Source organism: Rhinoraja longicauda, unplaced genomic scaffold (genome assembly GCF_053455715.1).
Source record: "Rhinoraja longicauda isolate Sanriku21f unplaced genomic scaffold, sRhiLon1.1 Scf000140, whole genome shotgun sequence".
NCBI classification, from domain to species: Eukaryota; Metazoa; Chordata; class Chondrichthyes; order Rajiformes; family Arhynchobatidae; genus Rhinoraja; species Rhinoraja longicauda.
The window spans coordinates 32111-59324 of record NW_027601358.1 but is presented as its reverse complement, the minus strand read 5'-3'; the positions used below and the strand labels follow the sequence as shown (position 1 = coordinate 59324).

The 27214-nt window shown below is 49.2% G+C and overlaps 1 protein-coding gene across 1 annotated transcript in view; it reads right to left on the bottom strand.

Moving 5' to 3' along the window:
• Positions 1-15571: 15571 nt before the first annotated feature.
• LOC144590114 (ribonuclease T2-like) overlaps positions 15572-27214 on the bottom strand; it is a 33984-nt gene continuing 22341 nt past the window's right edge. The window contains exons 7-10 of the mRNA XM_078394973.1: positions 26751-26784; positions 23563-23607; positions 18277-18309; positions 15572-16018 (exon numbers count right to left, since the gene is read on the bottom strand). Of these exons, the coding sequence (XP_078251099.1) occupies positions 15986-16018; positions 18277-18309; positions 23563-23607; positions 26751-26784 (145 nt within the window). The 3' untranslated portion in view covers positions 15572-15985. The remainder of the gene's footprint in view (positions 16019-18276; positions 18310-23562; positions 23608-26750; positions 26785-27214) is intronic.

Below are 27214 nucleotides of genomic sequence, written 5' to 3'. Positions count from 1 at the left end.
CAACACCACCCCCCCCCCAATAGGGCAGCCTCCCATTCCACTTACTTCCCAAAGCTCGCTACCACCCAACCCTACTCTCCCAAATCTGTTACCTCCCATTCCCCTTACTCCCACATGCTGGCTTCCTCCAAACCCATACTCCCCCAAGCTGGCTACCTCCCATTCCCTTTACTCCACCAAGCTGGCATCCTCACATCCCTTACCCTCCCTTCAGTTGGCATTCTACCATTCCCCTTGCTCCTCCAAACTGGCTCCATCCAAAACCTAATTTCCCCAAAGCTGGCTTCCTCCCAGTCCCTTACTCCTTCAAGCTGTCTTGCTTCCATTCCCAATAATTTCTCAATCTGGCTTCCTCCCATATGTTACTTCCCCAAGCCAGCTACTTCCCATCCTTTACTCCCCCAAGCTGGCTTCCTCCCATTCCCCACAATATCCCGTTGGCAATCTCTGATCCCTTACTCCCACTAGCTGTCTACCTGCCGTGCCTTACTCCCCTAAGATGGCTTTCTCCCATCACCTAACTCCTCCAAGACGGTTACCCCCCATTCCCCATAATCCTCCAAGCTGGCTACCTCCGAACCCGTAATTCCCCCAAATCTGGCTTCTTTCCATTCCCAGTACTCCCCCAAGCTGGCTGCCTCCCATTCCCCTTACTACCCAAAGCTGGCTACCACCCATCCCTTTCTCCCCAAACTGGCATCTCCCATTCATTCCCCTCACTCCCCCAGGCTGACTCCCTCCCATCCCTATCTCCCGCAAGCTGGGAACGCCCATTCCCCGTACTCCCAAAGCTGGCTTCCTCCCATCTTTCCTTCCATCCGTTTTTCTCCTATGCTGGTTTCCTCCCATCCCTTACTCCTCCAAGCTGGCTACTTACCATCCCTTAATCCCCCTAGCTGGCTACTTCCCATCCCTTATTCCCTCATGCTGCCATCCTCCCATTCCCAATACTCCCCCAACATCCCACCACACTGAGTCCCAAGCAGGCATCCTCACATCCCTTACCCCCCTAAGATGGCTGCCTCCCATTTCACTTACTCCCCCAAGCTGGCTACCACCCAACCCTTTCTCCCCCAAGCTGGTACCGCCCATTCCACTTACTCCCGCAAGCTGGCTTCCTCCCATCCCTTACTCCCCCAGGCTGGCTACCTCCCATTCACCTTACTCCACCAAGCTGGGAGGTAATCAGCTTGGGGGACTACAAGCAATGGGTGGAATCAGGCTAGGAGAAGCAATGGGTGGGAGGAAGCCAGCTTCGGGGAGTTCTGGAAATGGGAGGTGGTCAGGTTGGGAAACAAGGCAATAGGAGGTAGCCAGCTTGGGGGAGTAAGGGATGGGGGGTAGCCAGCTTACGGTGGTAAGGGATGGGAGGATGCCAGTTTGGGGGAGCACTGTGACTAGAACGAAGCCCGCTTAGGCGAATTGGGGATTGGGAGACAGCCAACATGGGGGAGTAAGGGGAGTGGGAGGTAACAGCTTGGGTGAGAAATGGTCGGGTGGTAGACAGCTTGGGGGATTTTATTTCGGAGTCACGTGAGTGACTACGTGAAGACCCCGTCCAGCACGCATGCGCGACATTAGCGTTCACGCAGTGCACCCGCGACGAACGGGAGTTCAAGGTGCTCCCGCTACAAACTAAAAAGTCGGGCCGACAGGTAAGTCTACCGTGGCCGTGAGTATTTTCTCTGGTCTGCTTTAGGTCCACAAGATGAGCAAGACCAGAGGAAAGAAATTTCAGCTTGCCCCCGTTCGTCTTCCGTTGAGGAACGTTCTTTGGAGGGGGGGCAAGAGGCGGCAAACTACCGAGCCGAGCCCAGCACCGCTAGTGCAGCCTGAGCAGCGAGCTGGAGGTACCTGCAGCCAGAACCGGGCGGTAGTGTCCGACGTTTCGGATGAAGATGCCACACCGCTACACAGCGGCACTGGCAGCCGCCTAAAGCCAAACGGCTTATGGAGCAAATGCTCCAGCGAGATCTGCTGAGAGAGCAGCAGCAGACTCGCCAAGGGAGGGCCCAGAGCGCCCAGGCACTCCCGCAGTGCCCTTTGTGGCACTGGCCATTGCCTCACCTTCTATTGAAGGCAGCATTGGCGACCAGGTCTGGGCTGGTCAACAAGATGGGTTCTTGGCTGAAGATCTCCGGAGTACGCAGGGTGTACAGGATCAGGAAGAGCTGCTGGGTGTGGTCAACCGCTACGTGGTCATTCCACGAGGGGGTCGGCTTTTAGAGCCAAAAACTTTCAGCCAGCATTGACCACCTGTCCTCAAAACCCCTACAAGAACGGGTGGTCAATGAGGCCCTTTGAGCTATATACAGCCCCAGAAAATTGTACATCATTGCATGTACCAGCTGTAAACAGCCAAATTTGGGGACATCTGGGGCAGAACATCAGGAACCTGGAGTTGAAGCTCCAGAAAATCATATGCTCGGTCCATTGATGGTGTGGACATCTCCACAAATCAGCAAGATACATTAGCTCTGCTGTGCACCACTCAATATGAGATCATCAAGCCTGCCCTCAACCCTAAGTTTGCAGGCTTGCAAAACACCGGGTTCAGAACCTCCAATTCTGCTTTTTGTAAAGGACCTTCCAAAAAAGGTGAAAGACCTAGAGGAAGAGTCCAAGACCTTTGGTCTCGTGAGGGCAGGTTTAGGACCGAGCAGACCCAACAAACCCAGGCGGCAGTACCCCACGGCGTCCACCAGTCGTCGACCACCATATGGGACTGGTGAAAGCTCGGGGCCCACAACCATTCCCCGTAAGCCTTTTTTAGGCCAGGGCCCAGAGCGGACCCCATGGAAAATGTGCCACCCCCAACAACATCAACGCCAACAGCAGGCCTCTACAGCCCAGCAGACACCTCATCGTCCAGCGAAGAGGCAGAAGTAGCACCAGTAACCATGGAGGTAGGTGGGTCTGGTCCCTCTCAGCATATGACCAGTACGGGCTCTATACTATCAGGGGGGAGATTGCACTGGTTTTTGGATGCATGGGAAACCATCATTAATGACAAGTACATACTAAGCTGCATTCATGGCTATAAAATTGACTTTGTTCATAAAAATATTCCGCCAGTTCAGCTTATACCCCAAAGGGTATTCACCCTCTCACTCAATGAGAAACAAGAGGGTCAAGCTGAACTTATGAGGCTACTAGCAAAAGGTGTCATTGAAAGAACAAAACATGAACCTTTGGAATTTGTGTCTAATATTTTCACTAAAACTAAAAAAGATGGTGGATGTCGCATCATCATTGACTTAACTACGTTTAACGAGTCAGTTAACTATACACATTTCAAGATGGAAACTTTTGAAACCGCCAGACTTTTGATTTCTAGAGGGTACTTTCTAGCAGGCATTGATTTAAAAGATGCTTACTACTCAGTACCCATACACAAGGAGCATCGTAAATACTTAAAGTTTATCTGGATGAAACAGCTATGGCAATTTAAAGCCTTACCAAACGTTTGTTTGAAACTTTGGGGTTTGTCATACATCCAGATAAATCCAATTTTACACCGTCCACTACCATGGACTATCTTGGATTTACGATTGATACTGTTCGCATGTTTGTAACTCTGCCGAAGGGGAAAGCATCAGAATTGGCACTATCATGCCACGAACTAATGGATAAACGTCAGCCAACCATACGGCAGGCAGCTAGAGTTTGGTAAAATGGTAGCAGCTTTTCCAGCTGTACAATTTGGACCTTTGCACTACCAAAAATTTACAAAGAGCAAAAGTGCACGCACTAAAGCAAAACTCAGGTCACTTTGACCGAGCCATGTATTTAACTGCTGAATCCATTCCAGAGTTACAATGGTGGACAAGGAACATTAGGCTCAGTTCCAGTCCCATAATAATAACCAACCCAGTATTAACCATGCAAACGGATGCCAGTGCTTTGGGCTGGGGAGCAACTAACATGCAATCCAGCACAGGGGGCAGATGGACTAATTCTAAATCATCTTGCCTACAGACACGGGGTATCAACTATTTAGAAATGTTGGGTGCGTTTTATGGTTTAAAAGCATATTCATCTAATACGCATCATGCACATGTCCGGTTGCAATTAGATAATACCACGGTGGTGGCTTATATCAAACACATGGGTGGTGTAAAGTCGATATCGTGTGACAAATTGGTCAACCTAATCTGGCAATGGTGTGTCGAAAGACATACTTGGTTATCAGCAACTTACCTACCAGGTAAGCAAAATACAGTGGCAGACACCAGGTCACGCAAATTTAACGATAACATCGAATGGATGTTAAATCCCAAAGTATTTGCCGAAATTACAAAGCAATATGGCACACCAGATATCGACCTATTTGCATCCAGGCTGAATCACCAGGTACCAACGTATGTCGCTTGGGAACCAGACCCTGAGGCAGCAGCAGTTGATGCATTCACGCTGTATTGGGGGAAAATGTTCTTTTATGCTTTTCCTCCCTTCTGCCTCATCAGTCGGCTGTCACGCAAGATTCAATTGGATTCCGCTTCAGGAATCTTGATAACACCCGACTGGCCTACACAGCCATGGTTCCCAGTGGCCCTCGAAATGGCTGTCGAAACACCGTTGGAATTCCCCAGCAGTCCGGAATTATTAATCCACCCAGTGTCAGGCATTAGTCACCCGTGCCATGACAGAGTCAATCTCCGGGCTTGCAGATTCTAAAAAGACCTCTACTGGGCCTGGGACTGTCTGAGGACGCCATCAACATGATGACCGCATCCCACCGGGAGTCCACCAGGAGACAATACCTGACCAACATAAGGAAATGGGAACGGTATTGCTCCAAAACAGGAACTACCTACACTACAGCGACAGCCACCAGTGTTGTGGAGTTCCTGGTTGGATTACATCGGGAAGGACTCAGCTACAGCGCCATAAATACAGCCAGGAGTGCGTTGTCAGCTTATTTGGTTCCAGCAGCAGGACAACTGACTTTGGGGTCCCATCCATTAGTGGTAAAAATCATGAGGTGCATTTTTTAACACCAATTCCCCCAGACCAAGGTACACTCAGATCTGGGATGTCAGCATTGTGCTGACGTACCTTAGGGGATGGCCACCGCCCAGGGCACTCACGCTGGAACAACTTACACTGAAATCAGTCATGCTCATGGCACCAGTGTCAGCTCAAAGGGTACAGTCCCTCCACCTTCTGAGGCTGGACAGCATGACAGAGTCATTGGACTGTTTCACATTCCATATTCAGGGACTGGTCAAACAAACTAGACTAGGTACCACGCCTCCAGTCATGGAGTTCTGGGCATATTCATCTGACCCACGGCTGTGTGCCAAGACCCATCTCGCCAATTACATAGACACAACATACAACTTAAGAGGGAGAGAAAAAGCCTTATGGATAAGCCACAAGAAGCCTCATGGTCAGGTGACGAGCCAAACCATTTCAAGGTGGCTCAAGCAGGTGCTTAAGTCCGCAGGAGTGAATACTAATGTTTACAAATCTCACTCCACCAGGGCTGCATCTACGTCGGCGGCTAGTCGAATGGACGTGCCTATCGACCATATTCTGGCCAGAGCAGGATGGTCCTCGGAAAGAACTTTCCAAAGGTTTTATAATAAACCGCTGGCGCAACCTGCTACATTTGCAGACAGAATTTTAGAGTCTGCAGATAATATTTAATTTGAGCCCTGGGGAGCTCTCTGTTCTTTGTTGTCATTAATAAACCTTTTTTGTTCACAAACAGGGTTCTTGATTGCGATAACATACTTCCTCCCTCTAAGGTCTTCAGACAGTGAGTGAAGCATGAGCTGGTACACGGTTCGGAATCACAGAGCTTTGAAGTCTTCACGTAGTCACTCACGTGACTCCGAAATAAAATAGTAAGATTAAATGAGAACTTACCAGTTCGAAGTTTGATCTGTATTTTATGAGGAGTTACGATGAGGGACTACGTGCCCTCCGCTCCCACCCTCTTTTATACAGATCAACTGGTAATTAAGTTCTTATCCTTTCTTTACTATATTTATTTCAATCATTGTGTTTTTTCTGTGAATCCACACCGCTGCTTTGAAGAATGTCGCGCATGCGTGCTGGACGGGGTCTTCACGTAGTCCCTCATCGTAACTCCTCATAAAATACAGATCAAACTTCGAACTGGTAAGTTCTCATTTAATCTTACTATTAACGGAGGGTGAGGAAGGGATATGGAGGGCAGCCAGGTTGTGAAGTGTGATGGGAGGAAGCCAGCTTGGGGGAGTAAGGGATGGGTGGTTACCAGCTTGGGAGAGTAAGGTTTGGGAAGTAGTTAGTTCCACGGAGTACGGGGAATGAGTGGAATCCCGCTTGGGGAAGTATGGGGTGGGAGGAAGCCAGCTTCGGGGAGTTCGGTGAATGTGAGGTCGCCAGGTTGGGAAACATGGGAATTCAGGATATCTTTATTTGTCATCCAAAAAACAAGTCTTTTGGATGAGATTTGGTCACCCACAGTCCAACAATATGAGCAGTAAAATAAGCAAATTACACAACCCCAACCAACACAAAACACAACAAAAATAAAGAAACATCCATCACAGTGAGTCTCCTCCAGTCACCTCCTCACTGTGATTGAAGGCCAGGATGTCTTTCCTCTTCCCCTGATGTCTTCTCCTGCGGTCAGGCTGTTGAAGCTGCCACGTTCCAGGCCACGCCGGACGGTGTAAGGTCCGCGGTGAGCCGACCCAAGCCCCGCGATCCGCGGTGAGCCGACCCAAGCTCCGCGATCCGGGGCGGGTGAACACGCTGCAGCTGCCGGAGCTCCCGATGTCGGCATCCATGCGGCCCGAGCCAAAGGCGAGTCGCAGCCGCTCCCGCAGCCTCCGAAGACAGCCGGCTCCGCTAATGGTGAGTCCGGTCGGTCCGCGGGCTCTGTGAACCAGAGCCCAGGTGGTCCCGGGTGGAGGCCGCCAGCTCCAGGTGTTTGGCCGATGGTAAGCCGCAGCAGGAACGGAGACACCACCCACAAACAAAGGTCGGGTCTCCATTTGGAAGGGACAAATTTACAATTATACAGTTTTACAGAGGATGGGATGAAGCCAGATATGGGGATAAAGGGATGGAAGGAAGGATGGGAGGAAGCAAGCTTGGGGGAGTAGTGGGAATGGGAGGTACCATCTTGCGGGAGTAAGGGATGGGAGGTAGTCAGCTTGGGGGAGTGATGCGAATGGGAGATACCAGCTTGGTGGGGAAAGGGTTGGGTGGTAGCCAGCTTGGGGGTGTAAGGGGAAAGAAGTAAGTGGAATGGGAGGCAGCCAGCTTTGGGAAGTATTGGGAATGGGAGGAAGCCGGATTTGAGGGGAATTGCGGGTTGGGAGGTATCCTGCTTGGGGGATTATGGGGAATGGGAAATAACCGTCTTGGGGGGTTAGGTGAAGGGAGAAAGACAGCTTGGGGGAGTAAAGGATGGGATATAGCCAGCTTGGGGGAGTAACGTATGGGAGGAAGCTAGCTTGGGAGAGTATTGGGAATGGGAGGAAGACGGCTTGCAGGAGTAAGGGATTTGGGATGAAGCCAGCTTTGGTGAAATTAGGGATTAGAGAGCCAGTTTGGGGGAGAAAGGAAATGGGAGGATGCCAGCTGAGGGGGGCGGGGGGGAAGGGATGTGAGGATGCCATCTTGGTGAAGTAAACGGAATGGGAGGTAGACAGCTTGGGGGGGGAGTAAAGGATTGGAGGAAGTCAGCTTGCGGGAGTAAGGGGAACGGGAGTGACCAGCTTGGGGGAGAAAGAGTTGGGTGGTGGCCAGCTTGGGGGAGTATGTGAAATGGGACGCAGTCATATTGGGGGAGTATTGGGAATGAGAGGAAGCCACATTTGGGGGAATTACGGGTTGGGAGGTAGCCAGCCTGGGGGATTATGGTGAATGGGAGGTAGCCATCTTGGGGGAGATAGGGGATGGGAAAAAAAGACAGCTTGGGGGAGTAAGGGATGGCAGGTAGCGAGCTACTGGGAGTAAGGGATGGGATATAGCCAGCTTGCGATATTGAGGGGAATGGGAAGAAGCCCGCTTGGGGGAGTAAGTGATGGGAGGTCACCAACTTCAGAGAGTAAGTGTTGGGAGGTAATCAGCTTGGGGAATACAGGGAATGGGAGGAATCAGGCTTGGGGAAGTAAAGGTTGGGAGGAAGCCAGCTTCGGGGAGCTCCGTGAATGGGAGGTTGTCAGGTTGGGAAACAAGGGAATGGGAGGTAGCCAGCTTGGGGGAGTAAGGGATGGGAGATAGCCAGCTTACGGGGGTAAGGGATGTGAGCATGCCAGGTTGGGAAAGTACTGTGGCTGAAATGAAGCCAGCTTAGGCGAATTAGGGATTGGGAGACTGCCAGCTTGGGGGAGAAAGGGTTGGGTGGTAGCCAGCTTCGGGGAGCTCCGTGAATGGGAGGTTGCCAGCTTAGAGTGGTAAGGGATGTGAGGATGCCTGCTTGGGCGAGTAAGTGGATTGGGAATTTGTGGGAGTATTGGGAATGGGAGGAAGACCGCTTGGAGAAGTTAGGGATGGGAGGAAGCCCGCTTGTGGGAGTAAGGGATAGGAGGAACCCCGCTTGTGGGAGTCCGGTGAATGGGAGTTAACCAGTTTGGGGGAGTAGGGGATTAGAGGTAGCCAGTTTAGGGGGGGGGGGGTAAGGGATGGGTGGTAGCAACCTAGCGGGAGTAAGGGATTGGACGTGGCCAGATTGGGGGAGTAAGGGATGGGAGGTGGTCAGCTTGGGGGAGTAAGGGATGGTCGGCAGGCCGCTCATGGGAGTAAGGGATGGGATATAGACAGCTTGGGATATTGAGTGGAAAGGGAGGAAAACAGCTTAGGTTAGTAAGTGGTGGAGGTAGGGAGTGACGTATGGGAGAAGTGACGTATGGGAGGTTGCCAGCTTGGGGGAGTTAGGGAAATGGGAGCTACCAGCTTGGGGATGAATGGGTTGGGTGGTAGACAGCTTAGGGGAGGAAGCGGAATGTGAAGTCACCAACTTAGGCGAGTAATAGATGAGAGGCAGCCAGCTTGGGGTGTAACGTTTGGGACGTGGCCAGATTGAGGGGGGGGGGAGGGGTGAGAGGATGCCAGCTTGGGCGAGTAAGGGTGATGGGATGTTGGGGGTGTATTGGGAATGAGAAGAAGACAGCTTGGGGGAGTAAGGGATGGGAAACAGCCAGCTTCGGGGTGTAAGCGGAATGGGAGGCAGCCAGGTTGGGAAAAAAAAGAAATGGGAGTTAGCCAGATTGGGCGAGTAAGGGATGGGAGGTAGCCAGCTAGGGGGAGTTGGGGGAATGGAATGTAGCCAGGTTGGGTAAAAAGGGAATGGGAGGTAGCCAGTTTATGGGGGTAAGGGATGTCAGGATGTCAGCTTTGGGGACTATTGGGACTGGATGGAAGCCATCTTAGGGGAATTATCCATGTACCTGCCCAAATGTTCTTTGCCAATGTGGTTATAGTCCCGACCTGAACTAACCACTCTGACAGTCGCCCAATATACCGACCACCCTCTGTGTACAAACATTGTCCGTACGGTTCGTAATCATTTGTCTTTTTGCACAATTACCAACTGCTCCCTTGTTCTTGATACCATTACTCAACAAAATACACAAAAAAATACTCTGCCCATCTAACTTATCTATTTCTCTCCTGATTTTGTACACCAGCTGTCATCCTCCTGCGCTCTATGCAATACAACCCGCGCCGTCGAAAACGTTCCCTTTAAGTCCTACCTCTTGGCATGATATTAAAAAGAGATAGGTATTGATCAGGTGAGGGGAGGGGGGATAAAGTTGATGGAGGGGGGAAGGAGTGTGTGACTGGGGTTCTTTAAAACAACCTTAACTCAATTTCAGTTAATGTAGGGGGGGTTTTGGGGAGCTTTTAAATGGGGGTTATCTTTAACAGCTCAGCAGCAAATAAAATCTTTATACAAAAACTCTTGTTTGTTTGTTCCGGGACTACAGCCAAAACGGTACACGTTAGCACGACAATTTTAAGCCCACCTTACCATCGTCCGGTGGTCTTATTGGAAGACGTTTCATCGAAATAGGTGTTATATTTTTTTAAGTTATTCACATTTTAAAGTTTAAATCTGTCTCCTTGGGAGGAGGGGGGAGGGAGGAAAGGAGAGGGGGGGAGAGAGGAGAGGGGGAGAAAGGAGAGGGGGGAGAGAGGAGAGGTGGGAGAGAGGAGAGGGGGAGAGAGGAGAGGGGGGAGGGAGGAGAGGGGGCGAGGGAGGAGAGGGGGGAGAGAGGAGAGGGGGGAGGGAGGAGAGGGGGGAGAGAGGAGAGGGGGGAGAGAGGAGAGGGGGAGAGAGGAGAGGGGGGAGGGAGGAGAGGGGGCGAGGGAGGAGAGGGGGGAGAGAGGAGAGGGGGGAGGGAGGAGAGGGGGGAGGGAGGAAAGGAGAGGGGGGAGAGAGGAGAGGGGGAAGAGAGGAGAGGGGGGAGAGAGGAGAGGGGGGAGAGAGGAGAGGGGGGAGGGAGGAGAGGGGTGTGAGGGAGGAGTGGGGGTCAAGGAGAGGAGGGGGAGAGCAGGGGGGGAGAGAAGAGAGGAGAGGGGGGAGAAGAGGGGGGAGAGGAGAGGAGAGGGGGGAGAAGAGGGGGGAGAGGAGAGGAGAGGGGGAGAGGAGAGGGGGAGAGGAGAGAGGGTGGGAGAGAGAGGGGGAGAGGAGAGAGGGTGGGAGAGAGAGGGGGGAGAGGAGAGGGGGAGAGGAGAGGGGAGAGGAGAGAGGGCGGGAGAGAGAGGGGGGAGAGGAGAGGGGAGAGGAGAGGGTGGGAGAGGAGGGGGGGAGTAGAGGGGGGCAGAGGAGAGGGGGGAAAGGAGACGGGGGAGAGGAGAGGTGGGGGGAAAGGAGGGGGGGGGAAGAGGTGATCGGGCGCTGCGCGAATGCGGGAGGAGTTTGGGCCCAGCTGGTCCGCTTGGTCTAATCAGTCTGATAGGTGGGCCTAAAAATGTTGTGCTATCTAGTACAGTTTTGGCTGAAGTTCAGTCACAAATAAACAAACAAACAAGAGTTTTTGTATATAGATAGATGGCTGTATGGTAACTCAAATTTCACTGTACATGCGACAATATTGAATCTTGAATCTTGAATCCTGAATCTAGTACCTGCCTCAACTCCGGCAGCTCGTTCCATACACCCACCACCCTCTCTGTGAAAACGTTACTGCTCAGTTTCCTATTAAATCTTTTCCCCTCTCCTTAAACTTATGTTCTCTGGTTTGTGATTCCCCTACTCTGGGCAAGAGACTTTGTGCGACTACCCTATCGTTTCTTCTCATGATTTTGTACACGTCTATACGATCACCCCTCATCCTCCTGCGCTGCAAGGAATAGAGTCCCAGCCTGCTCAACTTCTCCCTGTAGCTCAGGCCCTCGAGTCCTGGCAAAATCCTCATAAATCTTCTGTGCTCCCTTTCCATCTTGACATCTTTCCTATGTCATGGTGCCCAGAACTGGACACAACCCTCTCAATGCTGCCTCACCAACGTCTGATACAACTAAATCATGACCTTCCAACTTTTATACTCAATACTCTGAATGATGAAGGCCAATGTGCCAAAAAGCCGTTTTGACCGCCCGATCTGCCTGTGATGTCACTTTCAACAAACTATGTATCTGCACTCCTAGATTGTCTGCTTTACAACACTCCCCAGAGCCTTAACATTCACTGTGTAGGTCTTGCCCATGTTTGACTTTCCAAAATGCAACACCTCACATTTCTCAGTGTTAAATTCCATCAAGTATTTCTCAGCCCACATGGCCAACTGATCAAGATCCTGCTGCAATTTGAGTTGTGATGGTGGGTGGGTTTATTGGCTGTTTTGAATTGCCCTCAGGGTGTGCGTGTGCTGGGGGGGTGTTGGTGTGAATGTGGGGAGAGTGAAGTGGGTGAATGTGGGATCAGTGTAGACGGGTGTGTGGGTGGTCACTGCACGGCTGGAGGCACTGCCACTGTGCTGTATGACTGAGAGCATCTCTCCCTCCCACCACCAACATCACAGAATCCAGTCCATTCCCCACTCCGTATCAGTCAGCTACTGCCTTGCTGTGGTTCTCAGCTCTCCCTCAGTGGCAGGCACACCATGGAATCAGAGCCTCCACCTTACCATCCACGGTAATGATACAGCCCTGCAATCTCTCGAACCCCGCTCGACCACCCTCTGATACAGAGGTATCCACTTGGCATGCAGTCTGCTGCTCTTCCTTGGGTGCTTGCTGTTGGGATCAGCCAGCCACTGAGCCGCTATCATGGCTTTGCCCACGTTGATGGAGTCTCCACCCTTCATCCCCTCATTTATCGAATATTGTGCCGAACCTGATGCCAAATTAAACCAATCCCCCCTGCATGCACATAATCCATATCCCTCCATCCCCTGCATATCCATGAGCCTGTCTAAAGCCTTTTAAATCCCACTATCATATCTGCCTCTACCATCACTCCCAACAGCACATTCCAGGCACTCCCCACTTTATGTTGTAAAAACTAAATTTCCCCCTTATATTCAACCTCCCAAAATGCAATTCCGCATATTTGCCCGGGTAAACACTGCCTGCCATTTCTCCGCTCACATCTGTAACTAAGTTATATATACATTTGAGTCTTTTTTTCACTGTCCCTGAGCACCAATTTGTGCATCATCTGCACATTTACTGGCCAACTAATTTTCATCGCTATCATTAATATATATACTGTTAAAATAGGTGCCAGCACTAATCCCTGTGGAACTCCACTGGTTATGGGCCTCCAGTCAGAATAACATCCTTTCGCCACAGCCCTGTGTCTTCCCTGGGTGAGCCAGTCTGAATCAAACTATCACTGGTCATCTATTCTATATATTGTACGTGTTTATAGTATGATGTTCATAATGCATAGGAGCAGAATGAGGCTATTCAGCCCATAGAGTCTACTCTGCCATTCTCCAGCCATAGATCCTGGCTGATCTATCTTTTCCTCTCAACCCCATTCTCCTGCCTTCTCCCCATAACCTTTGTCGGAGCCATGTGTATTTGCTAGCTGTCTTAGCATATTATATTCTTTTGTATCCTATTTTTGGGGGTTGTCGTCAGATGAATACTAGGCTTACATACATTGGCATATGTGCATATATGGACTGGGAGGAGCCAGGGGAGGGGCCAGAATTACAATTGGGAAGACCGCGATGTTATGCAATAGACACGAGAGGAGCTGTGGTGGGATACAATTCTTACCAAGTCAATGACTAGAGATATACTAATCTGTTTGTATAACTACTTCAATAAACGACTAATTAAACTGAAACGTCATGAGATCTCTGTGGTTGTTTGCGTCAAGAATGTTCACTCCACTCCTTTCGTAAAAGTGGTAAGCTTAAGGACTTTATTGGGAAGGACTAAGTTGCTGCTACAACCTTTGACGCCCGGACTAATCAAGAATCTTGATTAGGTTGAAGGAGCCGAGAGAGGGAAGAAGGTCCAGAAGAGGCTCATGAGAGTTATCCCGGGGGTGATTGGGTTAACCCGTGATGTGTGTTTGAAAGCTGTTTGTCAGAGGGTGGTGAACCTGTGGAATTCTTTGCTGGCTGTGGAGGCTAAGTTATTGGGTATTAGAGAAGAGAGTCTAAAACTAAAGGGCATACGTTGACGCAGAGAGGGAAAAGATTTAAAAGGGATACAAGAGGCAACTGCTTCCCCATACAGAGGGCTGTGTACATATGGAGCTGTTAGATGCGATGGTAGAAGCAGCTACAATTATGACATTTGAAAGCCACTGACAGCTACATAGAAGGGGGTGTTTGAAGGGATAGACAGAGTGCTGGAGTAACTCAGCATCTGCAGTTCCTTGATAGACACAAAAAGTTGGAGTAACTCAGCGGGACAGGCAGCATCTTTGGAGAGAAGGAATGGGTGACGTTTCAGGTCGAGTCCCTTCTTCAGACTGGTTAGGGATAATGGAAACGAGAGATATAGATAGCGATGTGGAGAGATACAGAAGAATGAATGAATGATTGAATGAAACAATGAATGCAAAAAAGATATGCAGTTCCTTGTTTCTATCAAGGGTTGAGGGGATATGGGCCTGGTACAGGCAAGCTGTGGCTGGATAGTATGCAAAATAAAATATTTCATTGCATCTCGGTACACGTGACAGCAATAACAGAACTAAACTAAACCAATTGTCTCGATCAGGCTGCCATGAGGAACTTTATCAGGATGCATCTCTGCTTGGCTTGGGAACAACTCCATCCAAGACCACGAATTGTGGACGCAACCCAGACCATCACACAAACCAACCTCCCTTGTATTGACTCTATTTATATCTCATGCTGCCTCGGCAAGGCCAGCAGCATAATCAAGGACATCACACCTTAGCCACTACCTCTTCTTTCCTCAGGCAAAAGGTATTAAATGTGAAAACGCACACCTGCCGATTCAGGGACAGTTTCTTCACAGCTGTTATCTGGAAAGTGAACTATCCTATCACAGCCAGAGAGCAGTTCTGAACTACTATCTATCTCTTTGGTAACCCTCAGATTTCACTGACACTAATGTCCATGAAGCCGGAATTAAGAACAGAGTTAGGCCATTTGGCCCATCGAGTCGACTCTGCCATTTATTCATGACCGATCTATCTTTCCCTCACAACCCATTCTTCAGCCTTCTCTCTGTAACCTTTGACCCCCTTACTAATCAAGAACCAGTCAACCTCTGCTTTGAAAATACCCAATGACGGCCTGCACAGCCGTCTATGGCGATGAATTCCACAGATTCACCACCCTCTGGCGAAAGATATTTCACCTCATCTCCATTCTTAAGGTATGTCCTTTCATTCTGAGGCTGTGCCCTCTGGTCCCAGACTCTCCAACTAGTGGAAACATTCTCTCCACATGCACTCTATGTAAGCCATGTCTTCTGGTCACTGCAAACCTCCCATGGTCTCTGCATTGTCCTCCACTACCTTCACCCCCCCCCCCCCCCCACCCCACCCCACCTCACCCCAACCACACACACTGAACTACAAACAATTAACCCCTTCAAAACCTTTACACATTTCTGGATTTCTTTATGAGGAAAGCCCTTTCAGTCCTTCCAGTCTGTGCAATCGTATTGGCCCACAAAGTTTACCTGTGGCCCAGGATGGGCTACCAGAGTGACCGATCACCCCGTGGGGCAGGGGATGTGGGAGGAGTGCCAGGGGAACCCACGGACACAGGAAGAGCATATAAACTGCACACGGATTAGAGCTGGCAGACAGCAGCACTAACTGCTGCTCCACTGTACCCTCTACTTGGTTTTCTTTCTTCCAGCCTGTTTCATCTGCTTTGCAGACTCATTTACTGAAGGCACCCAGCGGTCCTGAATCATTGTGGGTTTCCCTTCACCCTGCCAATCCAGCTCTGAGCCTGACCATTCAGTTTGGCTGCCCTGCCCCAGTAATCCAAGTCCTTCCTCTTGCATCAGTTGTGGGTCACACATTCACCTGCACCCCCTCCTGTCTCCATCCATGGCACCAGGAGAGGTCCAGACATACATAACCAATACAAGACAAGTTTTGAAATGATTTTTTATTGCTTAAAAGCCACAAAGCAAAGCATAGCTCGCATTTGCTGAACCCCTGGCGTTTCAATCTGTCTATCACACCACTTCTTTGCCTGTTTGTGTGGTGTCCTTCCTTTGCTTGTACATATGTTTCCTCTAGGTCTCTCCCCATAATAATTTTGAGAACATTGAAAGGTGCATGTCCATGTAGTGACGATGTGTGATGTGAGCACAGGTCACAGCTGAGTCTCCAATAAAGAATATTACCTTCAGGTGATAACTGCAGTGAGAATTTAGCAGCTCGACAGGACTAACACATGAACACCTCCAACTTTCTCTCTTTCCCTCTTTCAACCTGCCTCTTTTTCCTGTTTATCCATCCACCAGAGTGTCTCTGGCAGTCTCTGTTCTTCCATCCCTTTCCATCCCCTGTCCCGCTGAGCATTTGCAGAATCCTAGCGTGCTGTGCAGTTGGTTGGCTGTGAGCTCTGTACGGTTACTTGAGATACAAACGTGCTTCAGTAATAATCTGCGGGCAAAAGAAAGTGGTGAAAACCTTTCTGGGAAAGGAGCTGGAGTGAGGGTGACCAACAGTCGGTGAAGGGTCACCCCTCACTCACTCACTGTGGAAACCCCCCATTAACTCAGAAACTATCACCCCAACCCACTGGCAGGCCCTTGTCCTTGTCAACCCAAACCCTACTACCTCCCCCCCCCCCCTCCCCCCCATTCACTGACGACCACCGCCCCATCCACCCATTCATCCTCTGGGGCTCTGTCACTCCAGGTCTGTCCCTGCCAGAATAGATGGGAAAACCATGCTGCTAGGGGAAGTGAGCAGGTTAGGCAGCATCTGTGGAGGGAAGGCACAGTGGACGGGACTAAACTTGAAAGGCAGATGGGCGGGATTCAATGCGGGACTGAGGCAGGTGACAGGCTGGAAGTCCATATGGGTGGTGATGAAATAAAGTTGGAGGACAGAATAGGCAGGATATATAAATTGGCTGCACGCATATAGCCTCACTGGGCAAACCATCCGTAATGTAATCTCAGGCTAGTGCCGTGACATTCTCCTTAATCAATAAAACAACTCACTCACCTCTTTTACCCTCTATCTCTCCTATACCATGCATACAGAGTCATACAGTGTGGAAACAGGCCCTTCGGCCCAACTTGCCCAAACCGACCAACATGTCCCATCTGCACTCGTCCCATCTGTCTGCTTTGGCCCATATCGCTCCAAACATATCCTATCCATGAATCTGTCTAAATGCTTATTAAACGTTGCGATAGTACCTGCATCAACTACCTCCTCCGGCAGCTCGTTCCATACACCTGTCACCCTTTTTTGTGAATATAATACCCGTCAAATTCCTATTAAATCTTTTCCCCCTCACCTTAAACCTATGTCCTCTGGTTGTCGATTCCCCTATTATGGGCAAGAGACTGTGCATCTACCCAAACTATTCCTCTCATGAGTTTCTACACCTCTATAAGATCACCCCTCATCGTCCTGCGCTCCAAGCTATAGTCATAGCCTATAGCTCAGGCCCTCGCGTCCTGGCAACATCCTCGTAAATCTTCTCTGCACTCTTTCCAGCTTGAGAACATCTTTCCTGTAACCTGGTGCCCAAAACTGAACACAGTACTATAAATACTCCTCGATCCAGCTGCTCTACAACACTCCCCAGATCCCTACCGTTCACCGTTTCACAACCATCTTTTAAAATAAGGCTGTAACGTAGCAAAATGTGGAAAAGATGATGGGGTCTGAATGCTTTCTGAATGCACTGCATGTCATTAAACTGGAAATAATCTAGAAATAATTTACCAGAATTTTTCATGGCTTGATGGCCTGAGTTAGAGAGAGTGATGTGTTTTGGGTGTTTAAAATCATGAGGAGAGTGAATAGAGTCTTTTATCCAGGATAGACAATCAAAAGTCAGAGGTCCTAGATTTAAGGAGAAAGGGGCAAGATGTAATAGGAACCTGAAGACCACTTTTTTCACTCAGAGGATGTTGGGTCATGGAATTAGGTGCCAGTGGAGATCATTCTTGCAGGAACTATAACAGCATTTAAAAGACTCTTGAACAGGCACATGGATACGAAAGGCGTTGAGGGATATGGGCCAAACACAGGCAAATGGAACTTGCTTATATGAGGCATTTTGGTCGGTGTGGACAGGTTAGGCCGAAGCAGCTGTATCCATGCTGTAAGAGATAGATTGTAGGAAATGTTTCCCAATGGTACATGTGTCTAGGGACAGAGGGTGTTGGTCTAAGGAGGATCCGAGGAAGACCTTTATCCATTCAGAGGGTGATTGGAATCTGGAATGATCTCCTTGAGGGGATGGGGAGGCAGAAATTTTCAGTGTTGAAGAAACATTTGCATGAGCTCCTGAATTACCAAGTGAGTAGGGTGCGGACCAAGTGGTTGGAGTTGGATACCTGATGGTCAGCATGGACACGATGGACTGAGGGTTCTGTGTTGCATGATGTGGCCATAACCCTTGCATTTCTCTTTGCCACTCTTTCTTCTCTTCTCTATTTCCCTCTCCTTCCTCCCGGTCTACCTATCTGCCTCCCTCACACTCTCCCCCCAAACTATCTCTCCCCTGTACCCCTCTCACCTCACTCTGCCTTCCAGTTCTCTGTTTCACTTCTCTCACTCACTTCCTGTTCCACCCATTGTCCTGTCACCAACATCACTTCTCCCCACTAGCGCTTAGTTGTGGACTCCTTCTCGGGATCGAGTGTTCGCTTTTATACTCAGGACTTGATACTCACTCGCTTTCCAGATGATTCTTTCCGGATTATTATCTGTGAACAGAGAGTGGAAAGATAAGGTTACCAGGTGCGGACGGACCTAAGTTAGGACATCCGGAGCAGAAATAAGGAGAGATTATCAACTATTGAACCGTGGAGAGGGAAAGCCAGGCACAGGGTGGGAACAAGTCCCACATCCCTCCCCCTCTGGAATTCCAGATTGGATTTGAGAATCGGTGAATGACAGGAGTCCACTCGGCCCATCAGGCTTGTTCCAGCTTGATGGTGGAGCTCCTTGCTGAGTCTCACTCCCCATTCCTCCCCACAGTCCAGACTTTCTCCAGTTCCCTTTGCCCATTGCTGTGAATCTACTGAGCTCCATTCAGGCAGCACATCCCAGATCACTGGAATTCCTCGCCTGAAACTTCTCTGCTGTTGTCAATCCCCTTCCCCCCCCCCCCCGTATCTTCTGCTCTCCCTCTCTCCTGCCATCCTCCATCTATTCAATCTCTGAGAGGGCTTTCAGGGGCTTGATGAAGTCCTACCCTCAAGGCAGTGTGAAACTGGGCCAGAGGGGGTTAAAGATTGGGTAGCAGCATGGACCGGCAGCTGAGAGTGGGGGATAGTTGTATTTCAGACTGAAGGCAATGGAAACATCAAATTCATATCAAATCCAGTAAAAATTTGTGTTTCAATGAGATCACCTCTCATTCTTGGAACTAGAGTTTAGACCAAGTTTGTTCGTTCTCTCTACAGAGGAGCAGCCAGACCCCATCCCAACCCACCATTCAACCTGCTGAAGCAATGCGGCTCACCTTCCATTGAGGGTAATCTTTCCTCAGGCAGGTACAGCAGATCTGTACATATTCCAGGTGCTGTCTCACCAGTGCCCCATATAATTGGAGCAATCCTCTTAAAATAAAGCCCAACACACAACAAATAGCTCACTACCCTACATGTGAACTTTCAGTGGTTGGCGTGCAAGAACCCCATACTTGGACCTCTCCCAACACCAACACCTTTCAATTTCCCACCATTTAAAATTCTCCAACTTTCTCCACATTATTTTCCATCCGCCATGTTCTGCCCGATGTCTCTGCATAATCCTGGCTTGGTATCGTCAGCTACCTTGGATACATCATGCAGTGAGCTGGTGCAGGATCCTGACCCCAAACAGGCACCATCCCTCTGCCTCCACTGATGCTGAGTTCCTCCAGCAGTTTGTGTTTTGCTTGGACATATCCAACCTGATCTTCTAATACAATTCAGGGATATCAATTGTGAGCAGCTGGGCCCAGCATTAATCCAGCATCATTCCTGGTCACAGCCACCCAGCCCAAAAAATGACCCATTTTATCCTACTCCATCTTCTCTCAGTTGACCAAGTCCTGGCTCGTATATTTTCCTCATGGCCGAGCATGTAAATTTTGTTTAATAACCTCCTATACTCCACTTTATTAAAGGCCTCTGAGTCCAAATACATATCAACTGGGTCCTCTTTTTCATTCCTGCCTGTTGCAACTTCGAAAGACATTAAGGTTTCAGGTTGGGACACTTCTTTGGACTGATTTTGGGGGTGGGGGGGGGGGGGGGTGGGAAGGAAGTTGGATGAGAGGAGGGGCAGGACAAAGCCTATGAGTCACGGGTGGATTCAGACGAATGTTTTTTGATCAGCGAATGGTTGAACAAAGTCCAGAGGGTGAGTTGAAAATTGTGAAGCTAGAGGAAGGAATGTAGTTGGAAGGAAATGGGTGAGAGAGAAATGGTTATGAGTCCAGGTGTAGCACAGGGAAGAGAGATGGACTGGGGGGAAGGAAGGGGGGAAGAAGGTGGGGGAGTTTGGTAAGTTACCCAAATTGGAGAATTAAATGTCCATATTATTAGGTTGTAAGTGACCCGTGGAATTTGAGGCACTGTTCCTCTAGTTTGTGTCTGGCCTCACTCTGGCAATGGAGGAAGCACAGGACAGAAAAGTCAGTGTTGGAATGGGAAGGGGGGTTAATGTGGTTAATAACTGGGAAATCCAGTCATCTTTGGTGGGTCGAGCTCAAGTGTCCGGCAAAACAGTCGCTGAATCTATGCTTTGTGTCACCGATATAATAAAGGCCACATCCGGAACACCTGGAACATCTGGAAGGTTAGATCACATGTGATCTATGGAGAGATAGCTGGATGGATAGAAAATTGGCTTCATGGAAGGAAGCTGAGGCTGATGGTGGAAGGTTTCTTTTCGGACTCGAGGCCTGTGACTGGTGGTGTGCCTCAGGGTTTGGTGGTGGGCCCATTGCTGTTTGTCATCTATATCATTGATTTGGATGAGAATGTACATGATTAGCAAGTTTGCAGATAACACAAAAGTGGGTGGTATTGTAGATAGTTAAGATGGAGCTTAACTACAGCGCCTTCGAGAGCGAGTTGGCAAGCTCGCACCTGTGCCGACGTCCCGACATGGTACATTCCGCCTTTTCATGCCATCGGCCCTCCGGGACTGCACCCATGTGTTCCTGCGCCGTGACGCCCACCGGACGCCGCTCCAGAGGCCTTGTGAGGGCCCGTACCGGGTGCTGGAGCACGGACAGACAACCTTTGTCTTGGACATGGGGGGCCGGCCGGAGGCCATGTCAATTGACCGCTTGAAGCCGGCCCACTTGGACATCGACCAACGGGTTGCCCAGCCTCGGTCACGAGGTTGCCCCTCTTTGCGGGTCCCACCACCCGTCCCTCCAACTGTGCCTCCGCCGGCCCCTCTGTTGGCCGATTTTCGTACGCGGTCCGGTCGGGTAGTGCGACCACCAGTGCGTTTCGTGCCTCCGGTTCTAGGGGGGGGGGGTCCTGTGGCGGCTCCCAAGGGTCTGGCCATACCACTACCGACCCCTCGGCACGGGAATGGACCGGTTCAGGGGGGCGGCCCTTTGCTACGGTTATAAAGGACGAGGTTTTGGGCGCGATTTCACTCTGGCAGACTTGACCGGTCTAGCAAACGTAATAAAATCAAACCTCCCGAAATACCCGGCTCCTTGCCTTTATTTCGGGCCTTTCTCGACGCGCCACAGTTGTCAATAATTGCAGCAGGATCTTGATCGGTTGGCCAGGAGGGTTGAGGAATGGTTGATGGAATTCAATACAGAGAAATGTGAGGTGTTGCATTTTGGGAAGACTAAAATGGGCAGGATCTACACAGTCAACGGTAAGTCTCTGGGGAGAGTTGTAGAGAAGGAAGATCTAGGAGTGCAGGTACATAATTTGTTGAAAGTGGCAACACAAGTAGATAAGTGGTCAAAAAGGTTTTTGGCACACTGGCCTTCATCTGTCAGAGTATTAAGTATAGAAGTTGGGAAGTCCTGTTGCATTTATATCAGACATTGATTAGGTATTAGGCAAGATGGTGTCAAGCTGGAAAGGGTGCAGAGAAGATTTACAAGAATCTTGCCAGGATTCAAGGGCCTGAGATTTATGAGTCGTAATTATATGGAGGTTGAGCAAGCTAGGACTCTATTCATTGGAGCGCAGGAGGATGAGGGGTGATCTTATAGAGGTGTACAAAATCATGAGAGGAATAGATTGGGTAGACATACTGAGCCTCTTGCCCAGTGTAGGGGAATCAAGAACCAGAGGACATAGTTTTAAGGTGAGGGGGGGGAAATTTAATAGGAACCTAGGGGTAACTTTCACACAGGTTGTGGATGTATGGAATGAGCTGCCGGAGGTAGTAGAGGCAGGTAGTATCACAATGTTTAAGAAACATTTGGACAGGTGCATGGATAGGACAGGTTTAGAGAGATATGGGCCAAACATAGGCAGGTGGGGCCAGTGTAGATGGGACATGTTGGTTGGTGTGGGCAAGTTGGGCCGAAGGGCCTGTTTCCGCACGGTATGACTGTCCTGTCGCCCTCAGTTCTCTCTCCAACGCCATTCTTGCGAAGTACATTAATGACTTGGATGAAGGGATTAAAAGTACCATTAGCAAATTTGCAGATGATACAAAGCTGGGTGGCAGTGTGAACTGTGAGGAAGATGCTATGAGGATGCAGGGTGATTTGGACAGGTTGTGTGAGTGGGCGGATGCATGGCAGATGCAGTTTAAGGTGGATAAATGTGAGGTTATCCACTTTGGTGGAAAGAACAGGAAGGCAGATTATTGTCTGAATGGTGTCAAGTTAGGAAATGGGGAAGTACAAAGAGATCTGGGTGTCCTTGGTCATCAGTCACTTAAAGTTAGCATGCAGGTACAGCAGGCAGTGAAGAAAGCTAATGGCATGTTGGCCTTTATGACAAGAGTAGTTGAGTATAGGAGCAAAGAGGTCCTTCTGCAGTTGTACAGGGCCCTAGTGAGACCACACCTGGAGTACTGTGTGGAATTTTGGTCTCCAAATTTGAGGAAGGACATTCTTGCTATTGAGGGCGTGCAGCAAAGATTCACTAGGTAAATTCCGAAACGGTGGGACTATCGTATGTTGAAAGACTGGAGCGACTAGGCCTGTATACGCTGGAATTTAGGATGAGAGGCGGTCTTATTGAAACATATATTATTAAAGGATTAGACACATTAGAGGCAGAAAACATGTTCCCAATGTTGGGGGAGTCCAGAACCAGGGGCCACAGTTTAAGAACAAGGGGTAAGCCATTTAGAACGGATATGAGGAAATACTTTTTCATTCAGAGAGTTGTAAATTTGTGGAATTCTCTGCCTCGGAAGGCAGTGGAGGACAATTCTCTGGCTGCTTTCAAGATAGCGGAGTCAGGGGGTATGAGGAGAAGGCAGGAACGGGGTACTGATTGTGAATGATCAGCCATGATCACATTGAATGGCAGTGCTGGCTCAAAGGGCCGAATGGCCTACTCCTGCACCTATTGTCTATTGTCTAAATCTGTTGTAATTTTAAGGGGTTGCAGCTCAGGGTGAACTTGTTGTGGTACATTTGGACCAGAGTGATTTTGTCCTGAGGAGAGATTAAGCAGAATGGGCCTGTCCTCTCGAGTGGAAAATAATGAGTAATAACCTCGTGATGATTTGCATATCCATTATAGGCTTTGGGAGGGGATTTATTGTAATGTTGGTTCCTCTAGTTGAGAAGTGTAGAAGTAGGGGGTTGTTGGGATTGCAAGTTGGGACAGGCTGTTGAGCACTGAGATAAGAAAAAAATCCCCATCCTCATAGGTGGCGATTCTGTAGATTTCATCACACAGGGGTGTGGGAGCTCAGCCACTGAGGGCATTCACAACAGAGATTACTAGATTTCTGGATATCAAGGGGAACATGGATTATGGGCTGGTTGTGAGCTTTTTTCATCAGGACCTGATACTTACGCAATCTTTCACAATTGATAGCTTTCTGAAGCATGCTTCGGCTTTCTGTGAACAAAGGAAAGTGGAGGTTACCAGGAGTGGACTGACCAGCTATGATCCTTCAGACAGAAAAGACGATGACAAACTAATGAAACGCAGAGAGGGAAGTGCTCCGAGCACATTACATCAGCACGTATTACTGGATGACGGATTGGCTGGAAATCTAAATAAAATAGAAAACAATAAATAACCTCAGCAAGTCAGGTAACGTTTATAGGGGAAAGAAACAGATGTAACATTTCAGGTTCAACATCCCACTACAGTATCAGCAAAGGAAAGCACAAAAGGTAATTGAAGTTGCAGAAACATCCTGAAAAGGTCAGGAAAAAGGAGGCTTGGATCAGGTCCAGGTGGCTGGGACAAAGCGTATCCCTGGAGAATGTAGCGGACTGGAGGGCATATTTATAGTAATGGAATCACACAGCACAGAAACAGGCCCATAGGCACAACCTGCCGATGCTGACCAATATGCCCCATCTATATTAGACAGTAGATAATAGGTGCAGGAGTAGGCCATTCGGCCCTTCGAGCCAGCACCGCCATTCAATGTGATCATGGCTGATCATTCTCAATCGGTACCCCGTTCCTGCCTTCTCCCCATACCCCCAGACTCCGCTATCCTTAAGAGCTCTATCTAGCTCTCTCTTGAATGCATTCAGAGAATTGGCTTCCACTGCCTTCTGAGGCAGAGAAATCCACAGATTTACAACTCTCTGACTGAAAAAGTTTTTCCTCATCTCCGTTCTAAATGGCCTACCCCTTATTCTTAAACTGGCCTCTGGTTCTGGACTACCCCAACATTGGGAACATGTTTCCTGCCTCTAAGGTGTCCAACCCCTTAATAATCTTATATGTTTCGATAAGATCCCCTCTCATCCTTCTGAATTCCGGTGTATACAAGCCTAGCCACTCCAGTCTTTCAACATATGATAGTCCCACCATTCCGGGAATTAACCTAGCAAACCTACGCTGCATGCCCTCAATAGCAAGAATATCCTTCCTCAAATTTGGAGACCAAAACTGCACACAGTACTCCAGGTGCGGTCTCACTTGGGCCCTGTACAACTGCAGAAGGACCTCTTTGCTCCTATACTCAACTCCTCTTGTTATGAAGGCCAACATTCCATTGGCTTTCTTCACTGCCTGCTGTACCTGCATGCTTCCTTTCAGTGAATGATGCACTAGGACACCCAGATCTTGTTGTACGTCCCCTTTTCCTAACTTGACACCATTCGGATAATAATCTGCCTTCCTATTCTTGCCACCAAAGTGGATAACCTCACACTTATCCACATTAAACTGCATCTGCCATGCATCCGCCCACTCACACAACCTGTCCAAGTCACCCTGCAACCTCATAACATCTTCCTCACAGTTCACACTACCACCCAGCTTTGTACCATCTGCAAATTTGCTAATGGTACTTTTAATCCCTTCATCCAAGTCATTAATGTATATATTAAATAGCTGCGGTCCCAGCACCGAGCCTTGCGGTACCCCACTAGTCACTGCCTGCTATTCTGAAAGGGACCCATTTATCCCCACTCCTTGCTTTCTGTCTGCCAACCAATTTTCCATCCATGTCAGTACCCTACCCCCAAAACCATGTGCTCTAATTTTGCCCACTAATCTCCTATGTGGGACCTTGTCGAACGCTTTCTGAAAGTCACCACATCCACCGGTTCTCCCCTGTCAATTTTCCTAGTTACATCCTCAAAAAATTCCAGAAGATTAGTCAAGCATGATTTCCCCTTCGTAAATCCATGCTGACTCGGAACGATCCTGTTACTGCTATCCAAATGCTCCGCAATTTCATCTTTTATAATTGACTCCAGCATCTTCCCCACCACTGATGTCAGACTAACTGGTCTATAATTTCCTGTTTTCTCTCTCCCTCCTTTCTTAAAAGTGGGATAACATTAGCTACCCTCCAATCCACAGGAACTTATCCTGAATCTATAGAACATTGGAAAAGGATCACCAATGCGTCCACAATTTCAAGAGCCACCTCCTTAAGTATCCTGGGATGCAGACCATCAGGCTCAGGGGATTTATCAGCTTTCAGTCCCATCAGTCTACCCAACACCATTTTCTACCTAATGTTCCTTCAGTTCCTCCGTCACCCTAGGATCTCTGGCCACTAGAACATCTAGGAGATTGTTTGATTGTTATACTAGTCCCACCTACTTGCACTTGGCCCATATCCCTCCTTCATTATCCATGTACCCATCCATATACCCAACATTCCATTTTCCCACCACCCTCTGTGTGAAAAAGTTGCCCCTTAGGTTCCTATTAAATCTTTCCCCTATCACCCTAATCCTATGGCTTCTGATTCTTAATTTCCCTACTCTGGGTAAAAGACCTTATCTATTCCACTCATGATCTTATACTCACTCCTCTGTAAGTTCATTCCTCATCCTCCTGCATTCCAGGGAATAAAGTCCTAGACTGCCCAATCACTCCCTGTAGCTCAGGCCCTCAAGTCTTGGCACGGCACGGTAGCGCAGCGGTAGAGTTGCTGCTTTACAGCGAATGCAGCGCCGGAGACTCAGGTTCGATCCTGACTACGGGTGCTGTACTGTAAGGAGTTTGTACGTTCTCCCCGTGACCTGCGTGGGTTTTCTCCGAGATCTTCGGTTTCCTCCCACACTCCAAAGACGTACAGGTATGTAGGTTAATTGGCTGGGTAAATGTAAAAATTGTCCCTAGTGGGTGTAGGATAGTGTTAATGTACGGGGATCGCTGGGCGGCACGGACTTGGAGGCCGAAAAGGCCTGTTTCCGGCTGTATATATATGATATGATATATGATATGATAACATCCTTGTAAATGATGTTCGTAAAGGAAAACTAAAGGGCAAAAAAGAAGGCCTGGCAGACCTCTGGCAGATAAGATGCAAGAGACTCCAATGAGTTTTTGTAACATTTTATGCGTGGGTGGGGGTGGGACACACGACATGGGGGGGAGGAGATATGACACGGGGGGGGGGGGGGGGGAGATATGACACGGGGGGGGGGGAGATATGACACGGGGGGGGGAATACGGAAGAGACGGCGCCGAGGACTCCTGTACATTGGTAACATTAGGTCCCTGTCTCACAACACAAACACCTTGCAACAAAGAACCATTAATTGAGCATTACATACCTTTGGTATTACTTTTGCACAACTTTCCACACGTCTGCAACAAAAACAAAGAAGTTTTGTTTCCGCTGCACATCAACATTCATCGCTCATAAGTAAATACAAATTATTGTATCCCTTCCTCCCCCTCACCAACATACCGTCCCCACATTCCTCACCCTCTCTGCTTAATCCCCATTAACCCATGTGCTCCCTCTCAGTATTCCCACCTCTCCACACACTCTCCCTCTCTGGCACACAATCACATTGGAGAGTAGCAACGATTTGTGAACAAAAACTGATCTGTGTTCCTGTTGCATTGTACAGCTCTCTGTCCATCTACACAGGTTCACAACCCAATGGTATGAACATTGAATTCACCAATATCAAGTAATACCCCCATGCCCTCTCTCGTTTCCGTTCCCCCCTCCTACACCCGGTGCAGCCCATTTATTTCACTATCTCCCATCTGCCCCTTCACACCCCAC